The sequence below is a fragment of the Dermacentor albipictus genome, chromosome 10 (assembly GCF_038994185.2).
Source record: "Dermacentor albipictus isolate Rhodes 1998 colony chromosome 10, USDA_Dalb.pri_finalv2, whole genome shotgun sequence".
In the NCBI taxonomy this organism is placed as follows: Eukaryota; Metazoa; Arthropoda; class Arachnida; order Ixodida; family Ixodidae; genus Dermacentor; species Dermacentor albipictus.
This window is the reverse complement of record NC_091830.1, coordinates 96,363,845-96,376,471: the sequence shown is the minus strand read 5'-3', so window position 1 is coordinate 96,376,471 and position 12,627 is coordinate 96,363,845. Positions and strand designations below refer to the sequence as shown.

Below are 12,627 nucleotides of genomic sequence, written 5' to 3'. Positions count from 1 at the left end.
CGACGGCTTTCTTGCCATCCATTGCCAGAGATGCAAATGCAAACCCAGATTTAAAGAAACAGTCATCGCGAGTAGAAGCAGGTGTGAGATGACGCGCTTGATAATAGAAGCCAGACACACATCAACAGTCGGTGACACATGCGTCAGTAAACCTTCCATTTCATTATTCTCAAAAGATCTCGATTATCTTTCTTTCGCGTTGAACGTCTACACTTCTGTCAATATCTGAGGCAACAAAAAGTGCTTGCATGTGGTTACATGCTTTTGTGTGTGTGTGTGTTCATTTCTATGGAAATTTTACCCGTGTAGTATGACGTTTCGAGGGTGTGTATATAGTGAAGAGAACCAGAAATAAATCTATTGTTGAAAGTTAGCGCTGTGTGTGTCAGATGTACCTTTCTGTTGTCCTTGTTCACCTTGCATTAAAATAAAATAAGATACGTTTCAGAGTTATAGTGCTTACATCTGCTTGTTGATTATCTCATTTGCTGTCTCGTGCTAAAAAACTATTTTAGTGAAACATCTAAGACGTACATGATGATTTCCAAAGCGTGACAGCAGACAAGGGACGGAAAGGCACGACGTGGACAAGCACCGACCTGTAGAGTTGCACTCTGCTAAAAACATCTACCATAATAAGCCATGTTCTTGCCTTGCAAGTTGAACGCAAAAGCAGAAATCATACCACTTCAGAAAGTTTACCAAAATTCGAAATACTTTCAACACCAATGACTTATTACGCATTCTGTGTACAATAAAAAAGTCGCAGATGTCCTTAAACGGCTCCTTAGCAAAGAACCATGGCACTGATCCTCCAAAAGCAATTACACCGAGAACAACAATTCACAGAGGTACTCATGCAAATTCCTGATCACTGAAAATCCGTGCCCATAACATAGGCTAAGAACGTACATGCTAAAAATTTGTTCTCGCCCGGGCAAAGAACCAAGAACCAAAGACTTTTCTGGGTAGTCTTGGGTAGCTACGCAAAGGTGTTGCTCCCGAGCCCGATATGTGGACCTGGAAAATTATTTCTGTGGCTGCAAAGCTTTCATTTTTTCCCTCTACCCTAGCTTGGGGCGGTCGACAACTTTCTCTATACATAAAACCTCCTCCACCCAGTGGATCTCGGCAGAAGCTATTTGCGAAATGCCTTGGGTGCCGTCAGGAGGTATATTATGCCCGTGAGGGGAAATTCTGCTCCAAGATAATTGTTGTTTACACGCAAAATTCAGCACTGTAATTTATTCGCATTTCTCTTTTGTTTTGTGTGTCAACTGTTGCGCTCGAAACAACTCTCATGAGCACGCCAATCCGTACTTAGCATGTGACTACGCATTAGTATTTCTGTGGCATTCGCGCTTGTACCTCTGTCGTTTCGTTAGAACAGTAATTTCTTGCGCGGAAGCAGGTCTCTCCATGCACATGATTTGGCGCAGTGTTAGAAGAACGGTATTTTTCGTATTACATTCCCCATTTATTGTGTTTGTGCGTCATGAATCCTCGCCTCACGCATATCAGAATCCATACCACTTGGTTTGGGCACACTGTGGCCTCCCATTGCCACTTCGCCTACACGTACTGATAATGCGTGCGCGTCGAAAGTACGTTGCAGAGCCTGCGTGATGAAATTACCTGACTGGCGTCTGTCTTCAGGCGGCGCTTCCGGCCGAAGAGTTCTGCCATTGTGTAGGTAACGACAAACTGGACGATGGCGATGGCTGCAGCGTCAGGTAACAGCGATGTCCATTGGTTGAGGGAAGGCACGCGCGGCATGGGGAATCTGTAATACGTGCGGTTTTACACGTGTGTCGCTCGTAAATTCGGCACCAGATTAGCTTGTATTTGGAGAACAAAACCTACAAGTGTAGGTGTTGGGACTGAAGAATTGTACAACTTGTCTGCCAATACAGCCGTCAGCAGGCAGTAGCTTTGTCGTGCTTTCAAAAACGACATACTTATTCGGAGCATGACGGGGTATACAGAGGTCAAGGCAATTCGCTTGAACGTGCTTTAATAGTGCATGGTGCATAGTGCGTGGTCGCATTAGGCCGGTTGTATACACTCAATCAATGTTACAAATAAAAGCACGTGCTCTCTCTAGTGTCGCCAAGGCCATAAAGAGCACGCGTCTACAGCATTCTACACAAGTATCTTACAAACTTAGAGCCAGTTGCCGCTCCTATTTCTGATGTCCAAGCCTAACATGTGGAGCTGTAAGAAGGCGACATTCTTGTGAAGACATACCACCGACAGGCTGACGAAATTTGATGCCTAACATACTCTTCAAGTCTTGGTGCACCGTGAAATTCAGTCATGCGCATCCCGATAGGTGCACACAATTATAAAATGTGCTCTCTTCCGCTGTTACAACGAAAAGACACCTATCAATTGTATTTATGTAGACGGCCAATGGGGCTTATCGAAGATCTGCGAGGTTGGTGAACTCATCCTGTTTGTAAATTTGGTTGCATTGAAAGGATGAGAAAATAAAAATCAGCCCATCTGGGGAAACGACGCGGAAAAAAAAACCACAATCGTATAAATCAAGGAAAAGTTCAAAACAAATTCAAGTGATTAAAACATATTTAATACACGAGCCACGCAGTTAATTATACCAAGGTGTGTCAGCTGGCTGCAGATATTTCTGTGGTCCAGAAGTGCGTTTTTGTCTGCGCAAAAGCGCTGGCGAAAACAGACGAAGTGCTCCGTCTCGCTAACCTCTCGCTCGCTTGTCGGTGCAGCACACCCGACTTTATACTCTACTGCCGCAATCTCCACGAATCGTGTTCTTACTCTGAATATAGCTGTGCTTGCCGCATAAATACAGGCCTGCTGCCACACCGTTTAGGATTGATTAAAGCGACGGCAAATTGCCTCTTTGCGGAGAACTGACGCCTGTTTGAGAGCGTTTTACTGGCTACAACGGCTGGCATCTGCTATTTTTTACCACTTACACATTTACCCTTACATTTACATTTTACACTTACACATTAGTAAGCACAGGAAACCATTTAAACCTATTCTTGATCCTCTTTTGTCGATTTTTTAGTGAACACATTGAGTGCAGATTTATTTGCCCGCATGCCACGTTACTTGCTGAGTTGCTGGCGTCGTCCTTGAGTTTTAATAGCCCCAATGGGGGTGGTCTTTGGAATGCTCGAAAACACCAGTACTCGAAGTTAAACAACTTTTGAGGTTTTACTGCAAATCTAGGCTGCCCACAATAATGAGGTCTAATGAATTAAGAGTAGCGGCAATGTATAGCATCTGAAATGTACAAGTTCGTTTACGCTAGTTTAACACATAAAACATGAATACGCACGCATGAGTGAGTGAGTGAAGACTTTATTTGAAAACAAGGTATTGACGGATGACCTTGTTGTTAGGCAGCCATGAGCCCCTGGGCCCGGGCGGCTTCTACAACTGCTTTGATGACCTTGGCCTGCAGGTCAGGGTGGGAGCTGAGGAACACGGCCTCCCACTGCTCAGTAATACTTATTTCGTGATTTGTGTGATTTTCGCCTGGGCACGACCACGTAATATGAAACAGATCCGCTTCCTTCTTATAACGCTTACGTGTATTAGGGTATTAGTCCGGGCAGTAGTAGTGATAGGCTATGGGGTTGGGGATAGGTGTTCGTCTGGAGTCGTCTCCAAGCTACTTCTTGTCGCTTGTTAAGCGATTTGTGTGCTAGCGGTACACTGCCCTGCCTAACCTGTACTGCTGAGTTATTTCCTGGTAATTGACCATGCGATCCCTCTCTGATCCTAGCTTGAGCCGTCCGGGTGCTCGGTTGGTGGCTCCTCGAGCGGCGGTGTGGGCGGCATCGTTGCCGGGTAGGGAGGAGTGTGCTGGTGCCCAAATGGTCTGGATTGGTCATGGGTGTTGGTTGGTGTCTACTATGTGTTTTACTGGAGCCGTATCCCTCAACGGGAATAGCCTTTTTTGCTCGTAGCAGTTTTACCACAGAATATTAGGCATGTCATCAATTTGAAGTCACAAATGCATTTTAATATCTGATAAATACATTAAACGGCCATACACAAAAGGCACAGTCGAGGTCATACCCTCGGCAAGAGGAAGAAAAATTCCAGTACCCATGATTTCTAAGTCAAACCAGCCCGTGTAAACACATATTTCTCGCTACGTTTAAGTTGTGTTCTTTCAGAGAATTTCACAAAATAGATTTGTTTAGGCACTTCTGGCTGCCCGCGACAAAATGAGGAAAAAGAAACATCGAAAACAACATTATATTATAGCACTATAAATATTTTTTTGGCCTATAGGCAACTCGGTGCGTTTCTTTCTATACGATCTGCCCCTAACGGTTAGCTTCATTAGGATGAGTCCTTTATCAGGCATTATTAGATTTTTGCTTTCACACTTCAAGCAACATCTAATAACCCTGTTAAATATTCGCGACTTGTAACTTACCCCGGAGTAATGTGTCCGACCACTCGGACGTTATGCTTGGTGTCGAGCTCGAGAAAATGAGAAGAAAGAGTGGCTGCCGCAACCTGCGTGAAGTAAAGGGTCACTCATGGCTGAAGAACAGGTTGAGTGGCTTTCTTTTGGCGGCACTTCTGTTCAAGCTTTAATGACGCACGAAGACACTAACCAAACATTGACTACACCAGAAAATGATCAATTCCAGACTGCACTAGAGTTTTCTCAACAGCTTCCTTGATGAAGACAAGTCAATTTTTCTAAATGCCTGGAGCAGCCCCCTACCACAGATATAGCCGTTCGAGTGCCTTTTGATGCTGGAAAAGAAAAAAGGAAAAAGAAAACCGCACGATGTTCATTACTAAATAGCTTAGGCCAGGCAAATATTTATTTTTCTTCCACCATTTCAGGAGCCCTGAACTTCTGGAAACTAGCGCTGTTCACGCACGTTTTATGTTTAGCGTAGCACAAAGTCAAAGAAGCCCCAAGTTTTGACACGAGAAAGTTAGAAAAATTACGCGCCATTATTACGCACTGAGCTATGCTTTTTTCAACTCAATTCTTGGCCAAAACAACCTAGTACTGCGTCCTTCATTTTTTCCGTGAGCGTTAGTACAACCCTCTTTACAAATTTGAATTACAGACACTCATGATTATTGCAATGGTGTGTTTGAACTATGTGTCCCCAAATGCTAAGCCACAACTTGAATTGACGTACGCGGTGATGTGCTCAGTGTCAGGCAGGTCATCTGCATGTACTATCAGTGTAACGTTAAAAAAAGTATGTTATGTTGTTCAGCTTGCGAGAAGTACAACGTGGTTTCCCCAAGTCGAAAAGCCTACACATATTTTATTACTGCATTCATGGCAGTCAAAGAACTCCAATTCTGGGCGCTATCAACCCGTGCATCTCGTGGTCGCAAGCACAAATCAAGAGCTTAAACCATGTTTTCTGAGACTGTGCCCTCCCAAGGGCAGTAACACCTACTGCACCCGCCGTGGTTGCTCAGTGGCTATGGTGTTAGGCTGCTGGGCACGAGGTCGCGGGATCGAATCCCGGCCACGGCAGCCGCATTTCGATGGGTGCGAAATGCGAAAACACCCGTGTACTTAGATTTACGTGCACGGTAAAGAACCCCAGGTGGTCGAAATTCACGGAGTCCTCCACTACGGCGTGCCTCATAATCAGAAAGTGGTTTTGGCACGTAAAACCCCATAATTAAATTTTAACACGTAATGTATTGTACGTTAGAAGTGGCACTTCTTGTTTTTTTATTATTTTAGATATTTTACACTTTTCCTTGTAGATTTGTTATGTAAAAAGCTTTTGAGTGTTCGATGTCTGTGTGCGCCGCGAACACTGCCACAGTGAACTGCTACGCATTCATCCAAGTTCAACACCTGCACGTTAGACCAATTGTGGATTTCAGTGTGCGCCACTTTACTTTTGTCCTCGGGTCGCACAATGACGCTACCAATTGGCAAAACCGGGATATATTAATATTCGTTGCCTTGAAGCACTGTCCATTGTGCAAGTCTACGCAATGACGGGGTGAACTTTTCAATGCATCGCGTAGTGGCATAGTGGAGGAACTCAACAAAACGTCCTGGATTTCTATGCGTAACCATCTGCATTGTACCCCAGTGCTCGCTTGTACAGCACATGTTTCTCCAGAGCCGCTATTTATTACTCAAATACCTTCTAGCGCGTGCTACAAGATATTAGGCCCAATTTAAAGAGAGCACAATGTAGAAACGACGGCTGCTTGTTTATTTACTGCCGCAGTGACTCACCAGCAGTAGGTCTGACGGCAAGGGAATTGCCGTGAAGCGTCTAATCTTGCGGGCGATCACACCTTTCGCGAGTATCAGCACAACGAACGAGGCCAGTGACAGCAGCGAAGTAGCAAGGTTACTTCTTGAGACACTCTTTGACACGTGGTATAATGTCTGCAATGAAGCATATCAGAAGAAAGACACAATTTATCCTCGCAAAATACGCAGTACTGGCAAGTTGGCTAAAAGGTGTCTAGGTGTCACATTCTAGCAGCCATTCTAGTATATTCATTAGATTGCAGTAATTGGTGCGGTGATAAGACTTTCATTTTGGGGATAGTTTGTTCACTGTAAAATAAGCATTATTTATGTTAGAAAGTGTGATAAGTGAATAACAAATTCCTACTGAAATCATCTGAGTGTAATGGTCGACGTTAATGCGATTATCTTTGAACCTATGTAGCGACACATCGCACTGCCGCCGCAGAAACGCTTCATCTATAATATCTGAACTTGAGCCGGGCTCCTTAATCGCGCCTAGACAGCCGTTTTATTGGCAGCTCCTTCGAAACAGGGCAACAGCAAGAAGTCAAGGAGCCCATCTGGGCACATGTATTAGTACATACATATTTATCCGTGTAGTATTTTGTCTGTGCCACCCCAGTTCTTTGGCTTCCTTAAAATCGCTTTATCGACATCTATACTGGACAGTACATCATCCATCTAGCACATGCACTGCCGTTGCGATGTGCACGCATATATATATATATATATATATATATATATATATATATATATATATATATATATATAGAACAAGACAAGCTTCTCTGAATGCATAAGGCACTGGTTGGATGGCGCGAGGCACCGCCTAAGGTTTAGAGTTTTTTGCCCTCCAAAGGCTGGCACGTATACAGTGACTCAAGTTGCCGTGAAATATGTTATATACAGTTAGACATACACAAGGCACTCTCGGTGCAGCTCCTAAAGAATGCTAATCAATACACAACTTGTGCATCGGTTCGTTAGTATCTGTGTTCCCTCAGCCGAGCCGACGCATGCTCTACCAATTAGACCACGTACTACCTAGTCACCCTAGTAGGCATGAAAAAAGCTTAGATACGAACAAACAGAAAATATATATGGCGTCATTCTAGGGGCTCTGTCCGTTAACTGGGGGTTTGCACCGTTCTTTTCAGTGATGCTTAATTGTTATCTGTTCGGGCAAATACCCAGTTGACCATGTTGTCTGCTCAGCAAAACAGCAGCCAGCACAAAGGTAGCGGCAGTAGCTTGTAGACAACTTGGTTCACCCACCGGCAGCAGGGTGACAAACATGGTGAAAATCCTGTGTTCCTAAGGAATGGTAATCAGATTTAACAATGAACGAAAAGAACTGATGTTTAATCCACTCTTCGAATGCCGAGCAGCTTATTCAAAATACACAACAGTAAGTATTAAACGACAAAATAGTAACAATTAGCTGCAGCGGCCTTAATCACGCAAAAATCAGCGTCAGACTTTGGGACCATACTGACGCTAATACTTTGAACCACCTGGTGGAATACTTCTGAATCTGTACATTAGACTATTGGATATGGTTTAAAATTCCAGTGGCGCGAAGTAGAACGCCATTTAGGGTTGAGGCCCTACAGCTGTGGTATCAACTAACGCCGTCATAGGTAACTAATACTGTAAGTGGAACGCACGATTTATTTGGCTGCAGTTTTTAAAGGGGTGCGAGGAATTTCCTCTTTCATTATATTTTCCGTTTCCTGTAGCTCAGCTCATTTATGCTGCTCTTTCGGTTCTCTCCTCTCAGAAATTCGTACTTTCTGGCACTCCAGTACGCGAATTTCTCTCGCGTTATTTCGTCCGCATCATTGTCTTGATGGCGATGTTATATCCACAAATTAGTGGCTGGAGTATTTCTTGTCGCAATACACTGGCAAATGACGTTAGTAGTAAGAAGGAGGCTCACACGAAGTAACGGATAAATTATATAAGTGCAAACCTTCAAGCTAAGTGCACTCGCTGCGACGCCCAGAAATACCGAAGGAGCATTCCTTTTTCTTTCAGCGTTCATCAAACATGGGTTTCAGCTAGTGTGTCTAATCGTCCCAAATTCAACAAAATAATCTCTACCATTGAATATAAGTCCCTCGTCTCGGCTTGACCCAATCGGAACGGCTTAATGTCCTGAACTTTGCTTTTTTTCCGCTGAGTAACCACCACAAAGCCAGGGCGCCATAATCACGAGAATACAGTTCATGAGCTATAAATGTCTGTCAAAGCTGATGCTAACCCACATTGATGTCGACCATAACATTAGCGAAGGAACCAAGCCCACGGCAAAATTGGGCCCCGGATTCATGTTTCAAAATTCCTGAGTGCTCAGTTTCTCCTTCTTATCTTTTGTGGACAATTGCATGGGTTAATCTTAATGGTCATTCAGGTTAAGGTTGTGTTGTGAGGCCCTAACCGTTCATAGTGCATCTACCGTTATTGTTAACCGTTTTACTCAAGCAACTACTGCAGCTTTTTAAATGCAAGATTCGACATGGCAGGGCCAAATAAAAAAAATTATGCACACTGGCGGCTCGTACAAACTGGCCGTTGCTGGTACGAGCGCGTCAGTCGTTAACGAGTCTAATAAAGGTGAACACGCACGTGTTTGTGAGAAGCGATCAGCAGTACATCACTAACACGTGTAGAACTTCAATCATGTAGCAATAGTACTATGATTTCAGCTAGTTTGTTTAACGTGAAGTAACGTTCTAAAAGTGTAAATATACTATACATGCAACGCATCCAAGCCTTGTTTTCCAGTCTTGTGCAATGCCTCTTGTCTGTCTCACTCCAACGTTGTCCATATTTTATAGTGCAGCTCTTAAGCGCCTGTTCCTGCATTTTGCGTCGGCGTCGTCCCTCGGCGTAAGCGAGCCAACGAGCGCAGCGAAAGACGAAAGAGCGAACGCGGAGCACAGCGAGGATAAAAGAGGGCGAAAGCGAAGGAAGCGCATGGACGAAAGCGGAGGAAGTGGGTGCATCGTAACCATGAGGCGGAAAGTAGAGGAGGGCATGACGAAAGCGGCAGAAGGAAAGCGTAGTGCCGCGCAAGACAGGCTCTGTGGCGACGACCGCTAAGAGATGGCGCCAGAGTGGCGCACCGTCGTCTGTTCACGAATATCGTGCGGCAAGAGCCTCCATTGATACTAAAATGGAAACAAAGCGCTGCATGAGCGGAGGTCTGTCTGCGGCGGCTGCTGTGGATCGCGCCCACGCGCCACTCCCGCGCCGTCTCCCGCGATCTTCCGAATAGAGAGGCAGTCGCGACACACTTCGCTCCGTTTAGGATGTGCCGCACGAGGCAGGTTGCCCGCGTCGCACCAGGGAGTATCGTAAGTATCAGTGAATGTGCTGTGGTTATATGCTTGAAGCGTAATTTTGCGAAAAAAAAATTCGTTAAAGCTAGAAATGTTCGTCAAAACAGATGCTTTTGTACTTTTCGTTTTTATGTTGAGATCTCAGTAAGCTCTAGTAGATGAACTTTGCTGTGCATAGTCTATGGTGCGCGGGGACTGGTTCATTCTTTTAGACAATACATCTGTATATCTGACGAATCCAAAGATGGGCTGGATGAATTTGTGTATGGTTAGACATTTTGGCTCATGGACATACGATATCTGCTGGCCTAAGATTTTGCCTAAGTTTATCATCGAATCATGTCAACTAGCTAGCCCACAGCCAATACTGGGGATGCAAAGTATACAAAGAAGTCATATTCAATTAATCAATCAATCTTGTCGAAGACAACAGTGATGAAGATTGTATGGCGAGAATGAAGTATGCGAGCAAATTTTAATTCTTTATAGTAATATACATTTTTCTGCACGGAGTGTGGTTGGGGTGTATGAAAGAAATCACTAACATTTAGGGTGAACATTGTCATTAAAATTTTCCACTTGATATTCTGTTTAGTTCACGTGAAGTTTCGATGGAGTGGTAAGTAGCGTGTGCCTTTGTGTAACGCTCAAATTTGCGGCTTTTGAAGCGCATTTCCTGTTGCTGTGTATTTCCTAGAAACAGCAGCTTTCGCCCGAAAACAAGTGTACCACCAAGAAACAGAGAGAGAAAGTTGGAAACCAGACGCTTGGAAGCCCGTGGACATATCTTCACAATACCTTCATACCATTTCTATACTCACAAATATTCGCATGGGTCATAGTTAAGAAGTTCCATTCTGTACGAAACATCATCATCATTTGGCTTACCTGAGGTGTGCCAAAGAGACCTTGTGTGGGTTTGACGTCGACGCCGAATACCGATGCCAGCTGGCTGATGATCACGACGAGAGAGCAGCCTGAGAGGAATGCCTCGCCTGTTACAGGTGAGATGATCGCTGCCAATCGGTCCAGCCGCAGCAACCACAGACCGACCTTGCCGCGTGGAATGCATAAGAGGTGTGACCGTTGAAAGATTGAAGAAAAAAACTGCGTGCACGTCTGCCCTCTATCGTACACTTGGGCATGGATAATTTGGGGCTAGATTCTAGTGCCTGTTCAGGTCAGAAGCTGGACGAGAAGCATAAACTGCTTCGTTACTGCCACCATGAACTCTGTCGATATATTTATGGTTGTAAGCTCGTCCGCCCGTGATGGCTTTGAAAGCGGCCCAGTCCTAAATATCGTAAAAAATGCTCAGCAATCCCAACGTTGTGGAAGTTATTTTCAAAATAGATAGCACTCGAGCACGGCTGTGTTAATAATTCAACTGATTACTGCGCAAGTGATTTTTCTTTCCATATTTTCGATTGTTACTCAAAGAGACAATGTTAGAACTTTCCCACAAGTACCTTACTCTCCCTGGCTGCTATTTTAGTGGAACATTACTGTACCTGGGCTGGTGTCAAGAATACGAATTTACAATTTCACTCTTGTTAGGCTAGTCCGTCTCGATTTTCATATATATTTAGCGATGGCGACAGGCCAACTGCATACTGCACCTTATAACACAAAAAAATAATGAATTGTTAGCTCATTTGCACTTCGCGGATATTCATTCGCGAAGAAAACCGTGACAGAAGTTCTGGGAAAGATACCGTTTCGATATTATTATATACAAAGCAGAAATTCCTTCAGCAACCCATTGATGGAGCTAATAGCAAAAAAGAAAATACCACCAACCTTGACGGATTTGCACGCTTATATTGTGAACGAATAATACCTATACACTCAGCAAAAGATATACAGGAGAAGCAAGCAATACTATCGAACTGTCACTAGTATAAACCTACCTGTGGTACGAGCCCATTATGCTGTATTCAATACAAGCCCCAATAAAAAAAACGTAATAATAAGTTGCAGTGCCTGTAACATTTTGCAGAATGCGCTACAACCGTGATTTTGTAGATTCCAGTTTTTTATCAGTGAATGCGTTCTAACTTGACTGTCATAAATATGAGTAGCGTTGGTGCAGCTGCTACAAGATAAGAGGACAATTCGTTACCGATTAATAGGAAACCCATATCAAGTGGTACAACACCGCTCATACGGCTAGGTGGAATGTTGGATTCGTGGTTACCAAAATTCCGCGCGAATACAAGGGACAGAAAAGAAAATTTAGTACACGTGCGCAGACGCTCAGCGCGTGCATAGTGCACTTTCTTATTTGTCCCTGGTTCTAGCGCTGCATTTTCATAAGTCCATATAACTAAAATTTCAGGGCGTTCACTTCAACGATTCGATTGTATTACAGATAAGCAAACCTTAAAGAATAATAAAGGTTCCTGTTATAGTGAGACACTTGGCCGATGCAGTGTTTTGCTTTCTGATTTGCAGCAGCAGCTGACGAGCCCAGGCTGCCATGCTTCTCGGACAAATTTTTCGCCAAGGAAAAAACTGGAGTTCTCAAGCAAGAGCCTGAAAATCCTAATGCGCTATGGCATAATTTCGCTATGCTTTTCAATACTTTCTCATGGAACAATGTACAAAAAACGCCTATCCTGCTTTTACACTTTGTCCATTCATTCGTATATCCCATCTAAGCACGTATGTCCCATTTCTAAATAAAGGTGCCCCGAAGACCTGTACACTGATAGCAGGTCAAAAACACTGTACCCAAAAGCAGGCACGAATGGGTTACGAAGTCTTGCCTTTTTTAGAAACACCGTAAGCACGAAAATATAAACAATGAACTAAGTCGACAGAATCTGATACTTAAGATAATAAGACAGGCAATGGTAAATGCAAATATAAATGTGTCCATAATTATCGTTGTCTATAGATAGCACATTAATATTTTAGGGAGAGGAAATGATATGATGAACCTATGAAAGACTGACTCCCAATGAAGGCGCAATTTACTACGATACAAATATTCATTTTTGCGAGATAAACACT

The 12,627-nt window shown here is 43.8% G+C and overlaps 1 protein-coding gene across 1 annotated transcript in view; it reads right to left on the bottom strand.

Annotated features, from left to right (window-relative positions):
- Positions 1–12,627, bottom strand: part of LOC135921469 (solute carrier family 26 member 10-like) — a 94,919-nt gene that overhangs the window by 30,756 nt on the left and 51,536 nt on the right. Inside the window, exons 6-9 of the mRNA XM_070526596.1 lie at positions 10,501–10,665; positions 6,245–6,400; positions 4,439–4,521; positions 1,636–1,783 (exon numbers count right to left, since the gene is read on the bottom strand). Of these exons, the coding sequence (XP_070382697.1) occupies positions 1,636–1,783; positions 4,439–4,521; positions 6,245–6,400; positions 10,501–10,665 (552 nt within the window). The remainder of the gene's footprint in view (positions 1–1,635; positions 1,784–4,438; positions 4,522–6,244; positions 6,401–10,500; positions 10,666–12,627) is intronic.